The sequence below is a fragment of the Babylonia areolata genome, chromosome 30 (assembly GCF_041734735.1).
Source record: "Babylonia areolata isolate BAREFJ2019XMU chromosome 30, ASM4173473v1, whole genome shotgun sequence".
NCBI lineage: Eukaryota > Metazoa > Mollusca > Gastropoda > Neogastropoda > Buccinidae > Babylonia > Babylonia areolata.
The window spans coordinates 10,736,067-10,755,662 of NC_134905.1; the positions used below are offsets into that span (position 1 = coordinate 10,736,067).

Consider the following 19,596-nt stretch of genomic DNA (forward strand, 5'->3'; position numbering starts at 1 on the left):
GTGGAGTTGAATTGAAAACACATACACATGTGCATACAAACACAGAGAGACTCTCTCTCTCTTTCTCTCTCTCCCACACACATGCACGTGCATGCAAGCACGCACAGGGTTGCATTGATAATAATACACATGCATGCATACACTTACATACACGTGCTATCTTTCTCCAACACACATGCACACTCCGCACTCACACACACTCATGCACACACACACACCCACACCCACACCCACACACACATAATACACATGCATGCATACACTTACATACACGTGCTATCTTTCTCCAACACACATGCACACTCCGCACTCACACACACTCATGCACACACACACACCCACACCCACACCCACACACACACAGCTCACACACATGCATGCACGCACACACACCTGAATAAACCTCTTTAGTGCCACATGAGGAATATCAAGTGTGTCCAAAGAGATGCTTCGCTGTTTGCCCCATGACGTGTGTGTGTGTGTGTGCGCGCGCGCGTGCGTGCGTGCATACACACACACACACACACACATTAGTGCTATTTCAGGATTTTTCACATTTCTTGTTGGTGTGTCCCAATAACCACTATTCAGAAATATTGATTTATCGACTTCAGTTATCCGTGAAGAGTAAAAGCGAATCACGCTCTGTATGCTAATTTCTGGATGTTATCAGTACTAGTACTCCCTTTACAATGCTTTCAAAATGGATGATGACAAACCACAACCTTACCATAGTGGCTTTAAAAAGTGATAATGATAAGAATAGTTGATTTCTATCGCGCCTTTCATTAAAATACAATAATACTCCAGGCATATCACACGACTAAAACATGACAGATAAGAAACGCTCTACACAAAAATCACAGCCACGTGTAAAAATCTCCAAAACCATCCAATGCGAACAACATAGTCACCCCAACCAAACAGTGAACTATTACAACCATTATCTTCAACGCAGTCATAATGCCAAGCATTAACGCATGGACACACACACACACACACAATTGTGATATATGTATGTATGTGTGTACATTGTTGTTGGCGTCCGCCTGTCTCGGGAGACAATGGAACTCTGCTTCTGGTTCAGTCAAGTTGTTTAGTTGCAGCGCCTGCTGTGGCTGTACAGTCCGATCCTGGATCGGCAGGCTCTGTTGCAGTTGTTGCAGGTGAAAGTTGCGCCTGGTTCAGAGGATATGGATTCTGCCGTCTGCTGTCTGCGCTCTCTTCCCTCTTCCCAGTGCTGTTCTCTCTTCGCCTCGCTCCTCTGGACACATGCCTTCACGGTCCTTCTCCAGCTGTTGCGGTCTGCAGCCACCGCCTCCCAACCTGCTGGGTCCATGTCGCCTGCCCTCATGTCTCATTTGCAGACATCCCTGTAGCGTAGGACAGGTCTTCCTGTAGATCTGGAACCAGTGGCGAGCTCGAGGATGTCCTTGGGGATTTGCCCGTCATCCATTTGTCTGATGTGGCCGAGCCACCGCAGACGGCACCAGGTCAGGAGTGCAAACACGCTGGAGATGCCTGCCTGGTCAAGGACTTTCCTATTTGGTACACAGTCTTGCCACGTGATCCCCAGAATTCTCCTGAGGTTGTGCAGGTGAAATGTGTTGAGTCTGCGTTCTTGGTGAGAGTAGAGGGTCCATGTCTCTCTGCCATAGAGCAGAGTGCTAAGCACACAGGCTTGGTACACCTGCATCTTGGTGTTGATGGTCAGCATGGGATTGTCCCAGACCCTCTTTGCCAGGCGGGCCATGGCTGTAGCTGCTTTGCCAGTCCACTTGTTGAGTTCGGCATCCAGGGAGAGGCTACTGGAGATGGTGGAGACGAGGCATGTGAAGTCCTCGATGGCCTCAAGTGTGACGTCACCAATGGAGATGCTTGGGGTGCTGCTCACGTCCTGGCCCATGACGTTAGTCTTCTTTAGGCTAATAGTCAAGACAAACTATCTGCATGCTTAGGCGAAGCGGTTGATGAGTTGTCAGAACTGCATCGACTGTGAAAAGCATCTCACGTATGAGAATTTGTCGCACTTTGGTTTTAGCGTGAAGGCGGGCCAGGTTGTAGAGACTGCCATTGCTTCTGGTGTGGAGATACACTCCGTCCTCTGACTGGCTGAAGGCATAGGACAGCAGCAGTGAGAAGAAGACGCCATAGAGTGTTGAGGCCAGCACACAGCCTTGCTTCACCCCGTTCTTGATTAGGAATGGGTCAGAGGAAGATCCATCATGCTGAACGATGCCCTGCATTTCTTCATGAAAAGACGTGATCATCCTCAGGAGCTTGGGGGGACATCCAGTCTTCAGTAGCAGAGGCTTTTCCTGCTGGCCAGGTTGAAGGCCTTATTCAGATTGATGAATGCGACGTATAGTGGCCGTCTCTGCTCCTAGCATTTCTCCTGCAGCTGTTCCAAGGAGAAGAAGACCATGTTGATTGTTGATCTTCCAGCTCTGAATCCACACTGTGCCTCAGGGTATACGCCTTCAGCAAGTAATTACAGTCTGCTCAGGACTACACGGGCAAAGGCTTTCCCAATGATACTGTGGAGGGAGATTCCACGGTAGTTGTTGCAATCGCTGCGATCACCCTTGTTCTTGTACAGAGTGATGATGTTGGCATCACGCATCTCCTGAGGCACAGTCCCTTCCCAGCACTGCAGTAGCAGCTGGTGCAGGTGGTGGAGTAGCGTGGTCTTTTTTCCAGCCTTGATGACTTCAGGTGGGATGCCATCTTTTCCTGGAACTTTGCCACGGGCGAGGGAGTTGATGGTCCTGGCAAGTTCCTCTTCAGAGGGTGGGATGTCGAGTTCTTCCATGACAGGGAGGTTGGCGGTGCTCTGTACTGCTGTGTCTGCAACAAAGTTTTCTCTTGAATAGAGCTCCTGGTACTGTTCCACCCATCTCTCTACCTGCTTGCTCCGGTCTGTTATAATGGTGCCGGAAGCTGACTTCAGTGGCACGATCTTGTTTACGCATGGGCCAAAGGCTTTGTTCATGCCATCATACATGCCACGGATATTGCCCCCATAAAATAACATACTTGAAATATTTACTGTTTGAGGATAGGAGAGTTAGACAAAATCTTGTTACATTTATAAACATCAGGTTGGCCCCACAGTGGCCTCACAATTGCCTTCAAGATGCTAAATTGTGTGGCTTCGTGTGGAAAACAAATGTAAAATCATCACAGAACACTCTAAATACGTTTAAAACCAGTGAGTGTTAGGTGCTCGGTGGGTAAACTTCATTTTCCTGACTAATGTTGCTTATTTGCACGATATATATACAATGTGTTTTGAATGAAAATTCTTCAAATCAGTATTTATTGCTTACTGAGGCAGAGGAACATAGCATATGTAAATGGTAACCACAAAAACCACATGATTTTGCGACTAAAAGGCGATTTTGCGACTAAAAGGCGATTCCTGGCAGAACAGCATTTTGGGGGTAGGGGAAGCAGCCTGACCAGTGTGACTTCCCAAAGGGTTAAATGTTCATCCAAACATACTGAAATGATTCTTAGAAGACCCTTGCAGGTCTCTGTATAAAAATAATTCTGGAAAAATTGATATTGAAGTGATGAAACAAAACAACAGGACAATTTTTCGTCAATTCGTCAAAGATTTGATAGCAGGCCAATACAAGCCTTAATTGTGAAGGAACGAAGATATTTCAGTTCTGGATATTTGTTCGTATAGAAAAGACCCTGCTGAAACAAAACATGTAATACGTGGTGGTTACCTCAAAATGGACATAATTTATGTGGGTTTGAAGTTTAACTTGTCTTAATTTCATTGACTGGTTCTCGAGAGGGTACCCCTGTGCCAAGGGCAGTAACTCTGGTAACTCTGAATGCATCCCAGTTTTTTTCTTAGGAGCATGTAAAAATGAATTCAGCAGACCCTGAAGAACATTTTAAGACTAGTCTACATCATTCCTGGGGGGCCGGGGTAGGGGGTGCACGGTAACCCCCTCAGCCTTGCAGACTATTCGGGGGCAAGGCAGTTTCAGTTTCAGTAGCTCAAGGAGGCGTCACTGCGTTCGGACAAATCCATATACACTACACCACATCTGCCAAGCAGATGCCTGACCAGCAGCGTAACCCAACGCGCTTAGTCAGGCCTTGAGAAAAAAACAACAAAAAAAACCCCATAGATAAGCGTACATACATAAATAAATAAATAATAATTATGATTAAAAAAAGAAAAAAAGATTAGTAGTAATGAAAATAATGATAAAATAATAATAATAATAAATAAATAATTAAATAAATAAGACACCAATGATGATAAATAAGCAAATAAACATAAAACATGAAGACACACATTCACACATACACCCACACATGCATAACAGATATGCCCCAAAAAAGCAGTTTCACAGATATGAAAGCACAGTCAAATACATATAAACGTACATGAGCTCCAACACACGCACATACACACACACCACAAATTTCCCTGCACCTCCTCTACCCCCTCCTCCACACACTCATTTCTAGTCTATGTATCGCAGCTTCCACGGCACACACACAAACACACACACACACAAACACGCACACGCACACACACACTCACATTCACATTCACACTCACACACACAGATGAACACTTACTTGTACAAGCACACACACACACACGCCCATATCTCCCACCCCTAACCCCACACACATATATACAAAGATATATATATAATATATACATTCCAGTATCCTGATGCTCCCACAGTGTAGGCATGCATACACTCACATACCTCATCCTCTATCTCACCTCCTCCCTGCACCCCCACCTCCCCCTCACACACACACACACACACACACACACACAACACACACACACACATGCACAGAACTCTCCTGACACTTGTGTACACTTACACTCTCACGCATGCACAAACGCACTCAAAAACACAGACCCACACAAACACACACATACACACACGCACAGAGGCTGCCACTGATTGGCCGCAAGAGGGATGGGAAAAGATCTCTGATGCCAAGAATGTGGCGTCTAGTGTGTTGCTCAGTCTATTGTATTTGGAAAAGCCCACAGAGACTCTGTTCCGTTTTGAAGAAATTTGTGCAATGTTGGTTTGGAAATGATGCCGATATTTGTTTGATTTGCAAAGCATCGTGCTCTACCTTTCATGTTAGACTTACAGCCACTCCCTCTCTCTGCTTTTATTTCTTTGAGGCGATCGATGGTGTGATGGCCTTGCACCTGTTCTTTTTGATATTCTTTGACTTTTCTGAGGATTTCCGATTTTCCTGGATGTAGGCCGCTCGTTGGTGTTGCGTTACCAGCAAGTCTGTCAGCTCGCTCATTTCCCTTAACTCCTGCATGTCCCGGGCAGTATGACCATGTGAGTTTTTTTATCTGAAAGTTGCACATTGCCTTATGCCACTCTGGGCTTCCCATTCCGTTTTCAATTTTCTGTATAAGGTTCATTGAGTCTGTTAGAATCATGGCATGTTGGTTTCCGGGCGTATGGATGGACGATAGCCACTTGAGGGCATGTGTCACAGCTTCAACTTCCATCGTTAGGCTGGAGGTTGTGACTTTGTAGGCAGCATTCTCTTCCCTAACTGTTTTTCCATTTTGTTTCGCAGTGAATCCCCAACCGGATTGGTCTTTGGTGACTGAGCCATCTGTGTATATGATGATGTCCTCTTCTTTACTGTTTTCTTCCATGAGTAGCTTCACTTCCGCATCAGTTTTGCCCTCTGGCCATTCCCGACAATGTCTTCCTAGAGTGGGTGAAATGGCTGTGTTGAATAGATGGTTGAGGTTTTCGGGGTTTTTCTCCCATTCTTTTGTTCCTTTCAGGTCTTGTAGTCGGCATACTAGCTGGATTGTGTCTTCTGCTTGCCCCATCCATGATCTTCCTCGTCCTAGACGGCTGCCTTTTGGTTGTTTGACTGCGTCATGCAGTGGGTTTTGAGGGTTTTCTAATGCTTTGAAGTAGGTCTTGACCTGTTCTAACTTGTTTCTGGCCTGCACTGAAGGAAGGTCAAGCAGGTATCGCATGGTTTCTGTGGGCGTGTCTTTTGTTGTTCCAAGGATCAGCCTCATAGCTTCATTTTGAACTCTTTCTAATTTTAAGAGGTTTTTTTGAGACGGTGTTGTTAGCCCAAGTCCGTAGTCGATCACACTGAGGATGAGTGATTGGTATAGCAGGAAGAGGTGGCGTTGTTCAATACCTTTGGTTGCCATTGCCTTTAAGACTGAAAGGCCTTTTTTGCATTTGAGAACAGTATTTTCCGTATGTTTTCTGAAGGTCAGCATCCTGTCGAAGTGTATTCCTAGGTAGCGTAGGCATTCAGTTTTCTCGATCTGAATCCCATGGAATGACACAGAAGGTGGTGCTTTGCTCTGTTGTTCAGGGTGCACAGCAACGTTTGGGCTTTCGCTGGATTGATGGAAGATCCTGTGTCTTTGCACCATTGAGCAATATTGTTTAGTTGTTTCTGGACGGCTTTGGTTCTTTCCTGAGCATCTTTCGAAGTTTTGAAGACCAGGCCATCATCCGCAAGAGTAAGCACCCGAGCTATTCCATTGTTGTTTAAGTCTGCAAGGCCCTTCGTGTAGACATTGTACAGGACAGGAGAGAGCGGAGACCCTTGTGGCAGTCCCATGGATAGTTTTGAAGGTGCAGACATCCAATCTCTGAGGCGTAGGACAACGGTACTTTCCTGAAGCGCTGCTGCTATCCATCTTGTCAGTGTCAAACTTACTCCATACCTTAGTAGCAGCTCCATGAGGTGTGCAAACTGGACTTTATTGTAGGCATCTTCAAGGTCGATTGCTACTGCTAGTGTTTCTTCTTTCCTTTGAAATCCTTCATACACCTCATATGCAAAAGCAGCTGCATTTTCCCATGTGGACTTGCCTGTTCTGTAACCACCTTGATTTGAAGGGAGAATGTGCCTGTGTTCAAGATCCCTTGTAAGTTTCCTGGCTATCATGCGTTCCATGAGCTTTCCAGCGATGTTTTGCATGGTTAGGATCCGGTAGCCGCTTACCTGATGATGGTCCTTTCCTGGTTTTGGTATGGGTTTTAAGAAGCTGTGTGTCCAGTCCTCCGGCACATGTCCATTGTGGAAACTGTTTTGATATAGATTGAAAAGTTTGCTTCTGTCTTCTTCCGATAGTTCCTTGATGTCCGAGTAGCGAACTTTGTCTGGGCCAGGGGCAGATTCTTTCTTGCATTTAGCTATTGCTTCATTTAGATCATCTATTGTCAAGTCATCATCAGGTCCAGTCTGCATAAGGGTTTGGTTTAACTTCTCAACATATTTCTTTTTCTCATCTAAGTTTCTTTGATCGCTCTGTTGTATGAAACGTTTGAGCAGGACGGATCCTTTTTCTTCGTTTGTCTTAAGCTTGGTTCCGTCAGTGTCTACCATGTCTGGGGTTGTTGTTGTGCACGTTTTCCCTTCCATGCGACGATAAAATTGCCAGAACTCTGTCAATGTTGAGTCATAACTGAGTGCCTCGCAAAACTGTTTCCACTTGTCGTTTTTGCCTCTTGAGCAATGGTTTCAAACTGTTTAGTTTTTTCTTTCATTTTTGTTTCAATATCTTTGTCTGGAGATGGTTTTGTTCATTCTTTTTGCCAAAGTTTGACAGCCGCATGTTTTTCTATCCAGGCTCTCTCTGTGTCAGTATTCCACCATGGGGGCTGAATAGTTTGCATCCTGTTCAGTGCCGTTCTTTTGTTTCTTCTGCGTCTTAATTTTTCGATGACGGTTGTCTCTTTGGTTTCATACTGAAATGGATCACGCGGTTTCATGCAGCGTTTATCTGACAGTTTCTGTAGACTGAAAACTACCGGGAGGTGGTCACTGCCTTGGTGTGGAAGCGTCTCTGCATTCATTTCTGCTCTGAATTTTGGAGATGTTAGAGCGATGTCGATCACACTGTCACTGTCCCCTTGTCTTGTTCCAAGGCGAGTTGGGGATGTGGTTGTTAATGGGCTAAGAAGAATTTCCCCTATCATTCCTTCAAGTGTGAGTCCTTGTGGGTTGGTGTTCCGCTGGTCCCATAGCTTGGATCTTGCATTGAGGTCTCCACAGATAATGACTGAGTCTCCAAGTTCGTTCTCTATTTCCTCTAAAAAGACCCAATCCTCTTTTCTTGTGCAGGTTCCTGGGTGAACATAGGCATTGATGAGCACGATGCTTTTGTGAATTCCGTCAGGTTTTTCGAGACGCACCCCCACTAGTTCACATGAGTTGCTACACCATTTCTCTAGATTTATGGTGGAAACTTTGTTTTTTATGTTTTTGTTCAGTATGATTGCTACTCCTCTTCCTTCATTCCTTTGAAAGACTGTGAAATTCTCAAAATGTATTGGTCTGTCTGCACTTGCCCTGGTCTCTTGGAGACATAAAATGTCAAAATCATATGCCAATTTCTCAATTGTTGAGATTCTCATTCTCGCGCTGGAACAATTCCAACTGCCGATTCTAAAGAATTTCTTTGATAGCCGCTCTGCTTTTGTCATTCTGCTACCTAAGCACAATCTTTTCCCACCTCTTTTGCCATGCTTGTTTTGGGGTTTTGGGGATCTGAATTTATGTCTCGTGCTATGCAGCTGATCCCCGAGGTGCACGCAAGACAGGGTTTTGTAAGTATCCATAGAAGGGTGTTCTATGTGGTGAGGGAAAAGTTCGGTCGCCCTGACAGAGCCTCTTATCAGGGAAGGGCAATGGATGTCCATCTGTGTGGAGTCCGTCAGCCTGGTGTCGCCCTAAGGCCAGACTGCATACAGTTAGTGACTGTTTAACCCAACAGCCATTCATCCCATTGGTACTGTATGAAAGCCGTGGGACTGGGGATTTTTGTCAGGTTGTCTCCTCTTAGCCAGTGGAAGGGTGCATCTGGGTATTGTTGCGTAGCAGATTTTATTTTGCAGAAAAATACAGGTCCTTCTCTAGTTTTGAGCCCTCTCAATAATTTACTAATAATTCAAACATTAAACAATAGCGCCATGACAAATTATTAATCAAATTCACAGAAAAATCACTTAGCTTTTGTTCTGAAGCTTGCAGGTTGCCTGTAAAAACTGACCAGCGTGATCTTAACACCTGGCGGATTCATTCAGCTACACTACACGATTTCAAATGCTGCCCACCCAGCTCACAGTCATGATGGGTCCGCTAAGCGTTGCATAACTTCAACGGTCAATTTGCGCGCGGTTTCGGCCGGTTTCTAGGTGTTTCTCGGCCCTCTCTGTCATTCACTAATAATTCGTCTGTAGAAGTGATTTAAGATTCTTCTTCAGATATATACACAGTACATGCGGTGTTTAACAGGATAATTTAAACCTTCCTCTCCCTCTCTCCCTCCACCATTTGCCCCTCCCGCCCCCACCTCCACTCATCTTACCTAGTACATTTTTACAGATTTTTTGGTTTGTTTGGTGTCAAGGGAAACAGTGATAAATTTTGTGAATGACACATTTGATTGATGTTTTTTCCTGCCATTTATCACCCCCTGACCCTATGTCTTCCCCTTGTCTCCCTTCCCATTTTCTCTCACCTTGCCCAGTAAACGTACATTGTTTTTTTTTTTGTTTTGTTTTTTATTGTGATGGAAACACTGTAGTAGTAAATATTGTGAATATTTTCATAATCATATTTTGTGGATCTTTTTTTTATATATTCATCTGGGGATGATAAATTAAGCAGAATGGCTGGCATCCTCAGCATGGCCTATTCTTATTTGCCATAAGGAGCTAAATGGTTGGGATACTGTGTCATGAATTGTATTTTGTGGGTTTGTCTTAGTGTTTTTTTTTGTGAATGTGACAGTTTTGTGTTGAGGAAAGCTTTGGAGCAATCCTGAGTGAGATGTTTGGTTCTGTATGTGTGCAGAGTGATCTATGGTCACTGGGAATAACTGCCATTGAAATGGCAGAAGGAAAGCCACGTGAGTATTACTGTGTCTTTGATCATATCATGCCTGGATGAGTTCTAAAACTGAAATACCAGACTGAACAAGTGTATTGTCCAGATATGTGCATTGGATGACCTTAAAAACAAATACTTACATCCTTCCACAAACAGATATGAGAAAACAAAATAGTTGCTATGTTAGATTAAACAAAAAAAAAAGGGTGACTAGAATAGATATAGATAGTATTGTTTGATAACAGAAATATTGGTATATATAGAAATAATTAAATATCAGTTATAAGTTTTCTGTACATCAGTTTTAAATTTCCTGTTCATTTTGACAATGATGCTGAACCTTTTCCGGATGTCCTTTTTGACTACACAGTCATGATGTTGCGGATTCACCAGTACTGATACATGTTAAAGAAGCTTAAACATGTCTGCTGATCTGGATTAAGCGGGTCTCGTTGTACCCACACTCTTCAAAAACATATTTAGCTGTTCATTCCTTATTGGACGAATCGGCTTCAGGGAAACAGAAGGCTTGTATTTTTTTTTTTACCTGACCATCTTTCTGCCTTCACCGCTGCTTGTACAAGTTGGAGGTTGAACAGGAGTTTGCGCTGGCACTGGAATCCCTTGGGTGAGTCATTTTCATATATAGGAGGATTGATCTTTTCTTCTGTTTCTGATGCTTTATTCTTCAGTTATGCTTTGGACAACAATATCTCAGTAGTTCAACACGTGATGAAAATGCACATTAGTCTGTAAGCACAGTCAGAAACAGTTTTGCAAATTCTCACAGAAGCAGCATGGTGCTGAGTTCAGTCATGAAGCCCTTGTGGTGTTAGGTTAGATTCTGATCCTCCATCAAAATAGCCCTTTGTCGAAAACATTGTCCTCAGGGGATTGAGAGAAGTTGTTTATAACATTTTGATTGTGCACACAAAAATAAACTCAGTGAATAATATGGTTCCACACACACACGCTCGTGTGCACGTGCTTGCGCGCACACAAGCACACTCATACACAAGTATGCATACATGCATGTAAATCAGAACATGCATGCCATATACCAATGTGTGTGTGCATTTGTGTTTGTATGTTTTTGTGTGTGCGTCCTTGCATATTTGTGCGCAGCACTAACATTACCGCCTATGTTTATGTGCATGCTGTGTGTGTGTGTGGGGGGGGTGTCTGTGTGTTCCATTGTGTGAATATCCATGTGTGATTGTGTTGTGTGTCTGTGTGTGTGTGTGTGTGTGAATAGTTATTGCCAGTGTGTAAATGTGGGGCTTCTGTATGGCATTCTGTGATTGCAGTCAGTATTTCCAGTCTGGAAATGCAGCCAAGCCTTCGGCACATGCTCTTCCACCACAAGGAGAGCAGTAAAGATATATATCGTGCTTGGGGCAGTTTGATGGTAGATGTATATTCCATATCAGTTTCTTTGAACCCCCCCCCCCCTGCACCCTCTCCCACCTTCCCCACACCCCTCCCCACACACACAGAGTACACACATGTACACACTCTTAGCACAGAGGGAGGGTGAGTGGCAGAGGGAAGACAGGGAGAAGATCAGTGTTAAATGAATGTTGCCAACATTTGAGAGCCAGTCGAACATGATGTACCCACACTGAATGATTGTTCAGTGATGTTTGGTGTTTTTTTTATAGAGCAGAAGGGTAAAAGGGTGCACCATAAACAGATATGGGACACTGAACACTACATGCTATCTCTGATTTAGTTATAACACATTGTGTTTCAGTGATTCCACATCACCCTGCAGCTGCTGGTGAAGGCCAAGTGGAGCTAAGAGCTGCAAAAATTGTATGAGGGGAAATAGACTGAAAAGAAAACAATTTCAGTGCTTGTCTTTCTGCGTTTTGTCTGTGTGTGTGGGTGTGTGTTCCAATACGTTTATGGTGTCTTTCCATTATTTACTGTGCAGTCTTTCCACCCTGTCCAAGCCCTTTTCATTTCCAATGTATCTGGGTGGCATTTATTTCAATACTGACTATTCTGATGTCAGAAGCTCATGTGTTCAGTTCACATTATTCACTAATTATCTTCAAACATACATACACATTTTCACTATCTCAGTCCTCAGTCTTAGCAAAAACTTGAAATTCCTCCTTTTTTTTTATCTAACTAGTCAAATTTTACACAATATTTACAACTTTTTCATTCTGGTTTTATCAATTTCCTCCCCATCAGGGATCGGGTTGGTGGTCACACACCTTCCACCTCACATAGAATATACTGGAACTTCATACAGGTAATGGTGATCACACACCTTCCACCTCAAAAAGAATGTGCTGGAACTTCAGACAGTTAATGGTGATCACACACCTTCCACCTCAGATAGAATATATTGGAATCATACACCTTCCACCTCACATAGAATATACTGGAACTTCACACAGGTAATGGTGATCACACACCTTCCACCTCACATAGAAAATACTGGAACTTCATACAGGTAATGGTGATCACACACCTTCCACCTCACATAGAAAATACTGGAACTTCATGGTGGTGTGTCCATCGAGATCGATGATGACCATCGTTGTCATCCAGCTGGGGGATGGGGGGAGGGTGGTGGTGGGATGGGGGGGAGGATGCTCATGAATCTATCTGTGAATGCGCAGATGGCTGAATAGTCCAATCTGCGCACGAAATGTTCGCTGACAGTTGGGGCAGACAAAGACAGGCATACCATTGTCAGGGAGCTTGTTTGCCCGTGACTTTCTGGCCTGCCTCTTCTGAACAGCTGCAGCAGTCCTGTTGGCCTCGCACAACTTGGCGCCTTTGTGCACAGCAGCGCACCATTTGTCACGGTCCACTGCAGATTCCTCCCAGGAGTCAGGGTTGATATCAAACGCTTTCAGAGAGACTTTCAGAGTATCTCTGAAGCGCTTCTTCTGACCTCCGTGTGATCTCTTCCCTTGTTGCAGCTCGCCATAGAAGAGCCTTTTGGGCAGCCGATGGTCTGGCATGCACGCCACGTGTCCAGCCCAGCGAAGCTGGGACTTCATCAGGATGGTGAAGATGCTGGGAAGGGTGGCTTTTGCGAGCACCTCTGTGTCTGGGGTCCTGTCTTGCCACTTGATGTTCAGTAGCTTCCTGAGGCATGTTGTGTGGAAGTGGTTCAGCTTCTTGGCATGTCGTTGGTACACTGTCCAAGTTTCGCAGGCGTACAGTAGTGTGGGGAGAACTACTGCTCTGTAGACCTTTAGCTTGGTCTCAAGACTAATGCCTCTTCTGTTCCAGACATTTGCATTCAGTCTACCAAAAGTTGCGCTTGCTCTTGCAATCCTGACGTTCACTTCATCGTTGATTGTCACATTTCGTGACAGTGTGCTGCCAAGGTATGTGAACCGCTCCACCGCACTGAGTCTCTGACTGTTGACTGTGATGTTGGGCTCATCGTAGGGTTTCCCTGGGGCTGGCTGATGGAGAACTTCAGTTTTCCTCGTGCTGATGGTAAGGCCGAAGTTCCTGCTGGCAGTGGCAAACTTGTCGACGCTGAGTTGCATGTCAGCTTCAGATCCAGCGTTGAGGGCACAATTATCAGCAAACAAAAAGTCTCTGATGATGTCTGTCATGACCTTCGTTTTTGCTTGAAGCCTTCTGAGGTTAAACAGCTTGCCATCTGTTCGGTACTTTAGGCCGATTCCGACATCGCCATCTCTGAAGGCATCAGTAAGCATTGCAGAGAACATGAGGCTGAACAGCGTTGGAGCCAGGACGCAGCCTTGCTTGACACCATTTGTGACAGGAAAAGGAGCAGATGTTTCGCCATTGTCCTGGACTCGAGCCTGCATGCCTTCATGGAACTGGCTGACCAAGGAAATAAATTTCCGAGGGCATCTGTACTTGGCCATGATCTTCCACAGTCCCTCTCTACTCACGGTGTTGAAGGCCTTAGTGAGGTCGACATAGGTGGAGAACAGATCAGCATTTTGCTCCTGACATTTCTCTTGCAGCTGCCTTGCAGCAAACACCATGTCGGTGGTTCCGCGCTCTTTCCGGAATCCACATTGGCTCTCAGGCAAATGACCTTGGTCAAGGTGTGCTGTGAGGCGGTTTAGTAGGATCCTGGCAAGTATCTTGCCTGCGATGGAGAGCAAGGAAATGCCCCGATGGTTATCACAGGCTTGCCGGTTCCCCTTTCGCTTGTACAAGTGAATGATAGATGCATCTTTGAAATCCTGGGGGATCGTCTCTTCTTTCCACATGAGTGAGTACAGCTGATGGAGCTTCTCAGTCAGCACAGTGCCTCCATCCTTGTAGACCTCTGCTGGTATGGAGTCTGAGCCAGGTGCTTTGCCACTGGATAGCAGACGGATTGCTTTCTGGGTCTCAAGAGGTGTTGGCGGATCGTCCAGTGCTTTGTTGATGGGGACTTGTGGGAGACGGTCTATGGCTTCATCATTTATGAAGGAAGGGCGATTTAAGACACTGTTGAAGTGCTCAGCCCAGCGTTCGAGAATTTTCTCCTTCTCGGTGATCAAGGTATTTCCATCTGCACTGAGGAGGGGGGATGATCCTGAGGATGTGGGGCCGTAGACTTCTTTTAAGGCATCATAGAACCTCTTCATATCGTGCCTGTCAGCATATCCCTGGATCTCATCAGCTTTGTCACTCAGCCACTTATCCTGCATCTGGCGTAACTTTTGCTGAACAGTCCTGCGGATGGCATCGTACGCATCCTTTTTTGATGTGGACTTTGGGTTGCTCAGGTAGGCTTGATGCAGATGGCGTTTCTCATCCAGAAGCTGCTTGATTTCATCACAGTTTTCATCAAACCAGTCTTTGTGCTTTCTGGTCATGGGTCCCAGGGTCTCTGAAGCTGTACTATAGATCAGCTCACGCAGGGTCCTCCAGTCAGACTCCATATTCTGGTTGTCCAGAGAGGCAGATTCCAGACGATCTTCCAGCAGCTCCACAAAGGACTGTTTGATGGTGATGTTTTTCAGCTTAGCGATGTTAAGCCGTTTTGGAGCCTTCTGGCCTTGGGGGCGTCTCTTGGGCTGGATTCGAATATTCAGCTTCGAGACTACAAGGCGATGGTCTGTCCAACACTCGGCGCCGCACATGGTCTTTGTTACACGTACATCTTGCCTATCCCTTTTCCTGACGATGACATAATCGATGAGATGCCAGTGCTTTGAGTGAGGGTGCATCCATGACGTCCTGTTACGGGTAGGGAGGCAGAAAACTGTGTTGGTTATCAGCAGTTCGTGCTCTGCACAGGTCTGAAGCAAAAGCAATCCATTTGGGTTGCAGTGGCCCACACCGTGCTTTCCAATCACTCCATCCCAGGAGATGTAGTCAGAGCCAACTCTAGCATTGAAGTCCCCAAGAATGATGAGCTTATCTGCTTTAGGGATAGCAGCAATGACAGAGTGAAGGTCCTCGTAGAACTTCGCCTTCACTTCATCCAGGTTGGTCATGGTTGGGGCGTAGGCACTGACAATGGTGAGGTGCTTCTGGCCAGATGCCAGTGGGAGTTTCATGGTCATAAGCCTATCGTTGACTCCCTTTGGGATTCCAGCTAGCTTGCTGACAAGTGCTGTTTTTACTGCAAAACCAACGCCAGCCTCACGTTGCTCTTCGCTTCCTCGTCCACTCCAGAAGAAGGTGTAACCAGATCCCTGTTCACAGAGCTCGCCTTCGCCTGCAAGCCGAGTCTCACTCAAGGCTGCGATGTCAATGTTGTATCTGGCGAGTTCGGATGCAACTAGTGCCATTCTCCTTTGGGGTCTGTCCGCGTTATCTCTGTCCAGGAGAGTCCTTATGTTCCAAGCACCAATGGTGAGAGGAACGATCCTTGTTTTTTTCTTTTCTTTCTTGTTTCGACCGCTGATGTAGGGTCCCCGCCAGCCGCGGTATGCTGGCCAGGGCGATATGGAGCAGGCAATTTTTAGGGCACCTTTTCTAGCCCCTTCCTCATGCCAGGGAGGTGAGCAGTGCATTCCTAAAGAGGGCTGCTCAGACGGCTGCCGAGCTCCATCGCTGCTCCTGTCGACGAAGAACGACCCTATGGCCTGAGCCGCCTGCGTGCAGGTCTGCGGCTGCGACTGCCAGTGTACCCACACCTGTCGTTTCATCGCTCGCCTGTCGCCACAGGACTTGGGGGTGATGAAATGATGAAGGATGAAAGGTCATTTTGGATGACTGATGACTTGTGCGATGAGTTTGTTTAAAGTGAAGAGGAGTTGCGCAACGTCGACCTCACTCTCTTGTCCGGGTCCACCAATTTCCAGAGGCAAGACTAAGTCGAGACGACTGGAGGATGAGCACGGATGCAGTGGATGACCAAGATATCCTTTCGGTGTCTCATCTTGCTCTCTGCACTCCACAGTGCGTTGCTGTAACCGCCTTCCTCTCCGTTGAACCGATAGGTTTCTTCCGCAGATTCTGCCGGATCCAGACTTCGCATGCATGGGTAGACACACCCCGGGGGCCAACTGCGTGTGGCATGCACACAGCACGGTAGAGCTAGATGGCCGTCGGTGGCTCTCCTGAGCCAACGCCCTTTTATGGATCTCCATAAGGGTCTAGCCACCCGCCTCACCAGTCCCGGAAGGGAGCGGTGGGAGTGCCGGTTTAGTCGCCGGCAACCCGACCCTGAACAGGTTGTACTGGATTACAGGTTACCAGTAGCAGATCTAATGACCTGACCTGACCTAGAACTTCATACAGGTAATGGTGATCACACACCTTCCACCTCACATAGAAAATACTGGAACTTCACACAGTTAATCGTGATCACACACCTTCCACCTCACATAGAATGTACTGGAACTTCACACAGTTAATGGTGGTCACACACCTTACACCTCACATAGATTATACTGGAACTTCACACAGTTATTGGTGATCACATACCTTCCACCTCACATAGATTATACTGGAACTTCACACAGTTAATGGTGATCACACACCTTCCACCTCACATAGATTATACTGGAACTTCACACAGTTAATGGTGATCACATACCTTCCACCTCACATAGATTATACTGGAACTTCACACAGTTAATGGTGATCACACACCTTACACCTCACATAGATTATACTGGAACTTCACACAGTTATTGGTGATCACACACCTTCCACCTCACATAGATTATACTGGAACTTCACACAGTTATTGGTGATCACACACCTTCCACCTCACATAGATTATACTGGAACTTCACACAGTTATTGGTGATCACACACCTTCCACCTCACATAGATTATACTGGAACTTCATACAGGTAATGGTGATCACACACCTTCCACCTCACATAGATTATACTGGAACTTCATACAGGTAATGGTGATCACACACCTTCCACCTCACATAACATAGATTATACTGGAACTTCACACAGTTATTGGTGATCACACACCTTCCACCTCACATAGATTATACTGGAACTTCACACAGTTATTGGTGATCACACACCTTCCACCTCACATAGATTATACTGGAACTTCATACAGGTAATGGTGATCACACACCTTCCACCTCACATAACATAGATTATACTGGAACTTCACACAGTTAATGGTGGTCACACACACATTTAATAGCGATCACACACCTTTCCTCCTTATGTAGAAAATACTGGAACTTCACACAGTTAATGGTGGTCACACACACACAGTTAATGGTGATCACACACCTTTCCTCCTCATGTAGAAAATACTGGAACTTCACACAGTTAATGGTGATCACACTCACTTCCTCACATGGAAAATACTGGAATTCCACATAGTTAATGGTGATTACACACCTCACCACCTCACATGGAAAATAATGGAAATCCGCACAGTTAATGGTGATCACACACGTTTCCTCCTTACGTAGAAAATTCTGGAACTCAACATAGTTAATGGTGATCACACACTTCACCTCCTCACATGGAAAATACAGGAATTTCACATTGTTAATGGTGATCACACACCTCACCACCTCACATGGAAAAGACTGGAAATCCACACAGTAATAGTGATCACACACCTTTCCTCCTCACATGGAAAATACTGGAACTCCACATAGTTAATTGGTGATCACACACCTTTCCTCCTTACATAGGATTGTAACAAAGTTGCCCGATCAGCAACAATCACAAAAGCGCGTCACACCCTTAAGAAGATATCACACAAATTGTGCGTCACATAAAACATTGTAAAACATTACCTGACGTCCGAAAAGCTCAATAAATAACAATACTGTAAACTATACTATAGATAATACTAACGTGGGTTAAGTGGAATGTCTAGGTATTCCAGAGGTCTTGCTATTTCTGGGCTTTGAAACAAAACATGCTGCAACAGGAAACAGTTCAGGGAGGGGGCGGATGACAAAACCGACTGGAAGGCAACATTAGAGTGGACAGACTTAAAATAGAAAGCCAGACTGACAGAAAAACATCAAGTATGGAGACTGCCAAGGCTATGGGACTGGCTGTCGTGGTGAATTGACAACACAGTTCTAGAACTCCAACTAATTGACAGTTCAGGATGCCTTTTCCTGATTGGTGGCTGTTGCCTTGATGCATGCAGGGCATACTTTGTGCGTGTGATCTGGGCAGATGTACTCTTCACACTTGTGGCACCTATGCTGCATCTTTCTGTCCAGTCTCCAGTCACAGAACAGGCATAGCTTTTTCGATTTTTGCAGAACAAGATGTACTGGTACTTTCAGTGGGTGTAGAACATTTTTTTGCGGCCTCTGGCTGTGATATTTTTTTGTTCTGTGACGAGACTGTGTCGGATCTTTGAGCTTTAGATGCTTGGTGGCCTTCTCTACTGTCTTGAGTAGACTTTTCGGCATCACCACTAGTTGTACACTGATGCTTTGGATAAAAACAGAATGCCCATCTTTGTTTGACAGAGGGTGATTGGGAAACTTGATGCTCCAACTGCACGAGCAGCAATAGTGGCCAAGTCAATGATGTTTGAAAACATGACCATTGGCCATCGCTTTGTCCTCTGTTTCACAGTGTAAGCGTGAGCCATTTTGTCCTTGGTGTCAAGAGCTGCCTTTGTGGAGTTGTAGAAAAGAACCATTTCTGGCTTCCTATTGGGGTTGTCGTTGTACTCAGAACAGTGACGTTCTTTCTATGTTTGCTTTGGTAGTTGACAACAGTGCCACCTGCATTGTATGCAAACTTACTGTCGTGCAGTGTGAGTCTCCTCCCTGTCTTGAAAGAATTTGGCAAGAACCATTTGTTTCCTTGCACAGTACCCACCATTGTCAGGCCATTCTTCAGTAGCATATTGGCTGATGTGAAATCCGTGAAATAATTGTCACATGTGACATTTCTTCCACTTCTGAAGGGTGGACTGCACCAGCCAGCTCAGCGGCTATGTTTAGGTCAAGATTTACTTGTCTCTCTCGACCAGCTGGTGGACCCAGGTAAGGGATACTGAGCAAAGAAAAAATTGCGCTCAGCCACCCAAAACACTTTTATACTATACCTGTCGGGTTTGGATGGTAGGTAATGGAGGAAACTACACCATCCCTTGAGTGGCACAAGCTACTCATCAGTTGTGAGCAGAGGGCCTGGAATGTAGTGATCTTGAAGAGCCCTCATGAAGGCATCCCATACATTCCAGAAATGGGTGAATAGGTCCTTCTGTTTCTTGGCATTTCGGGTGGACATGCAAATATGTGTGAATGTGGGCGAGAGTGTGCAT

At 45.5% G+C, this 19,596-nt stretch overlaps 1 protein-coding gene across 4 annotated transcripts in view; it reads left to right on the forward strand.

The window, feature by feature from the left end:
* The window catches only part of LOC143275197 (mitogen-activated protein kinase kinase kinase kinase 4-like), a 331,965-nt gene that overhangs the window by 83,888 nt on the left and 228,481 nt on the right, over positions 1–19,596 (forward strand). For all 4 annotated transcript variants that reach the window (XM_076579163.1, XM_076579166.1, XM_076579165.1 and 1 more), the window contains exon 11: positions 9,874–9,928. In XM_076579163.1, coding sequence (XP_076435278.1) covers positions 9,874–9,928 — 55 coding nt within the window. The remainder of the gene's footprint in view (positions 1–9,873; positions 9,929–19,596) is intronic.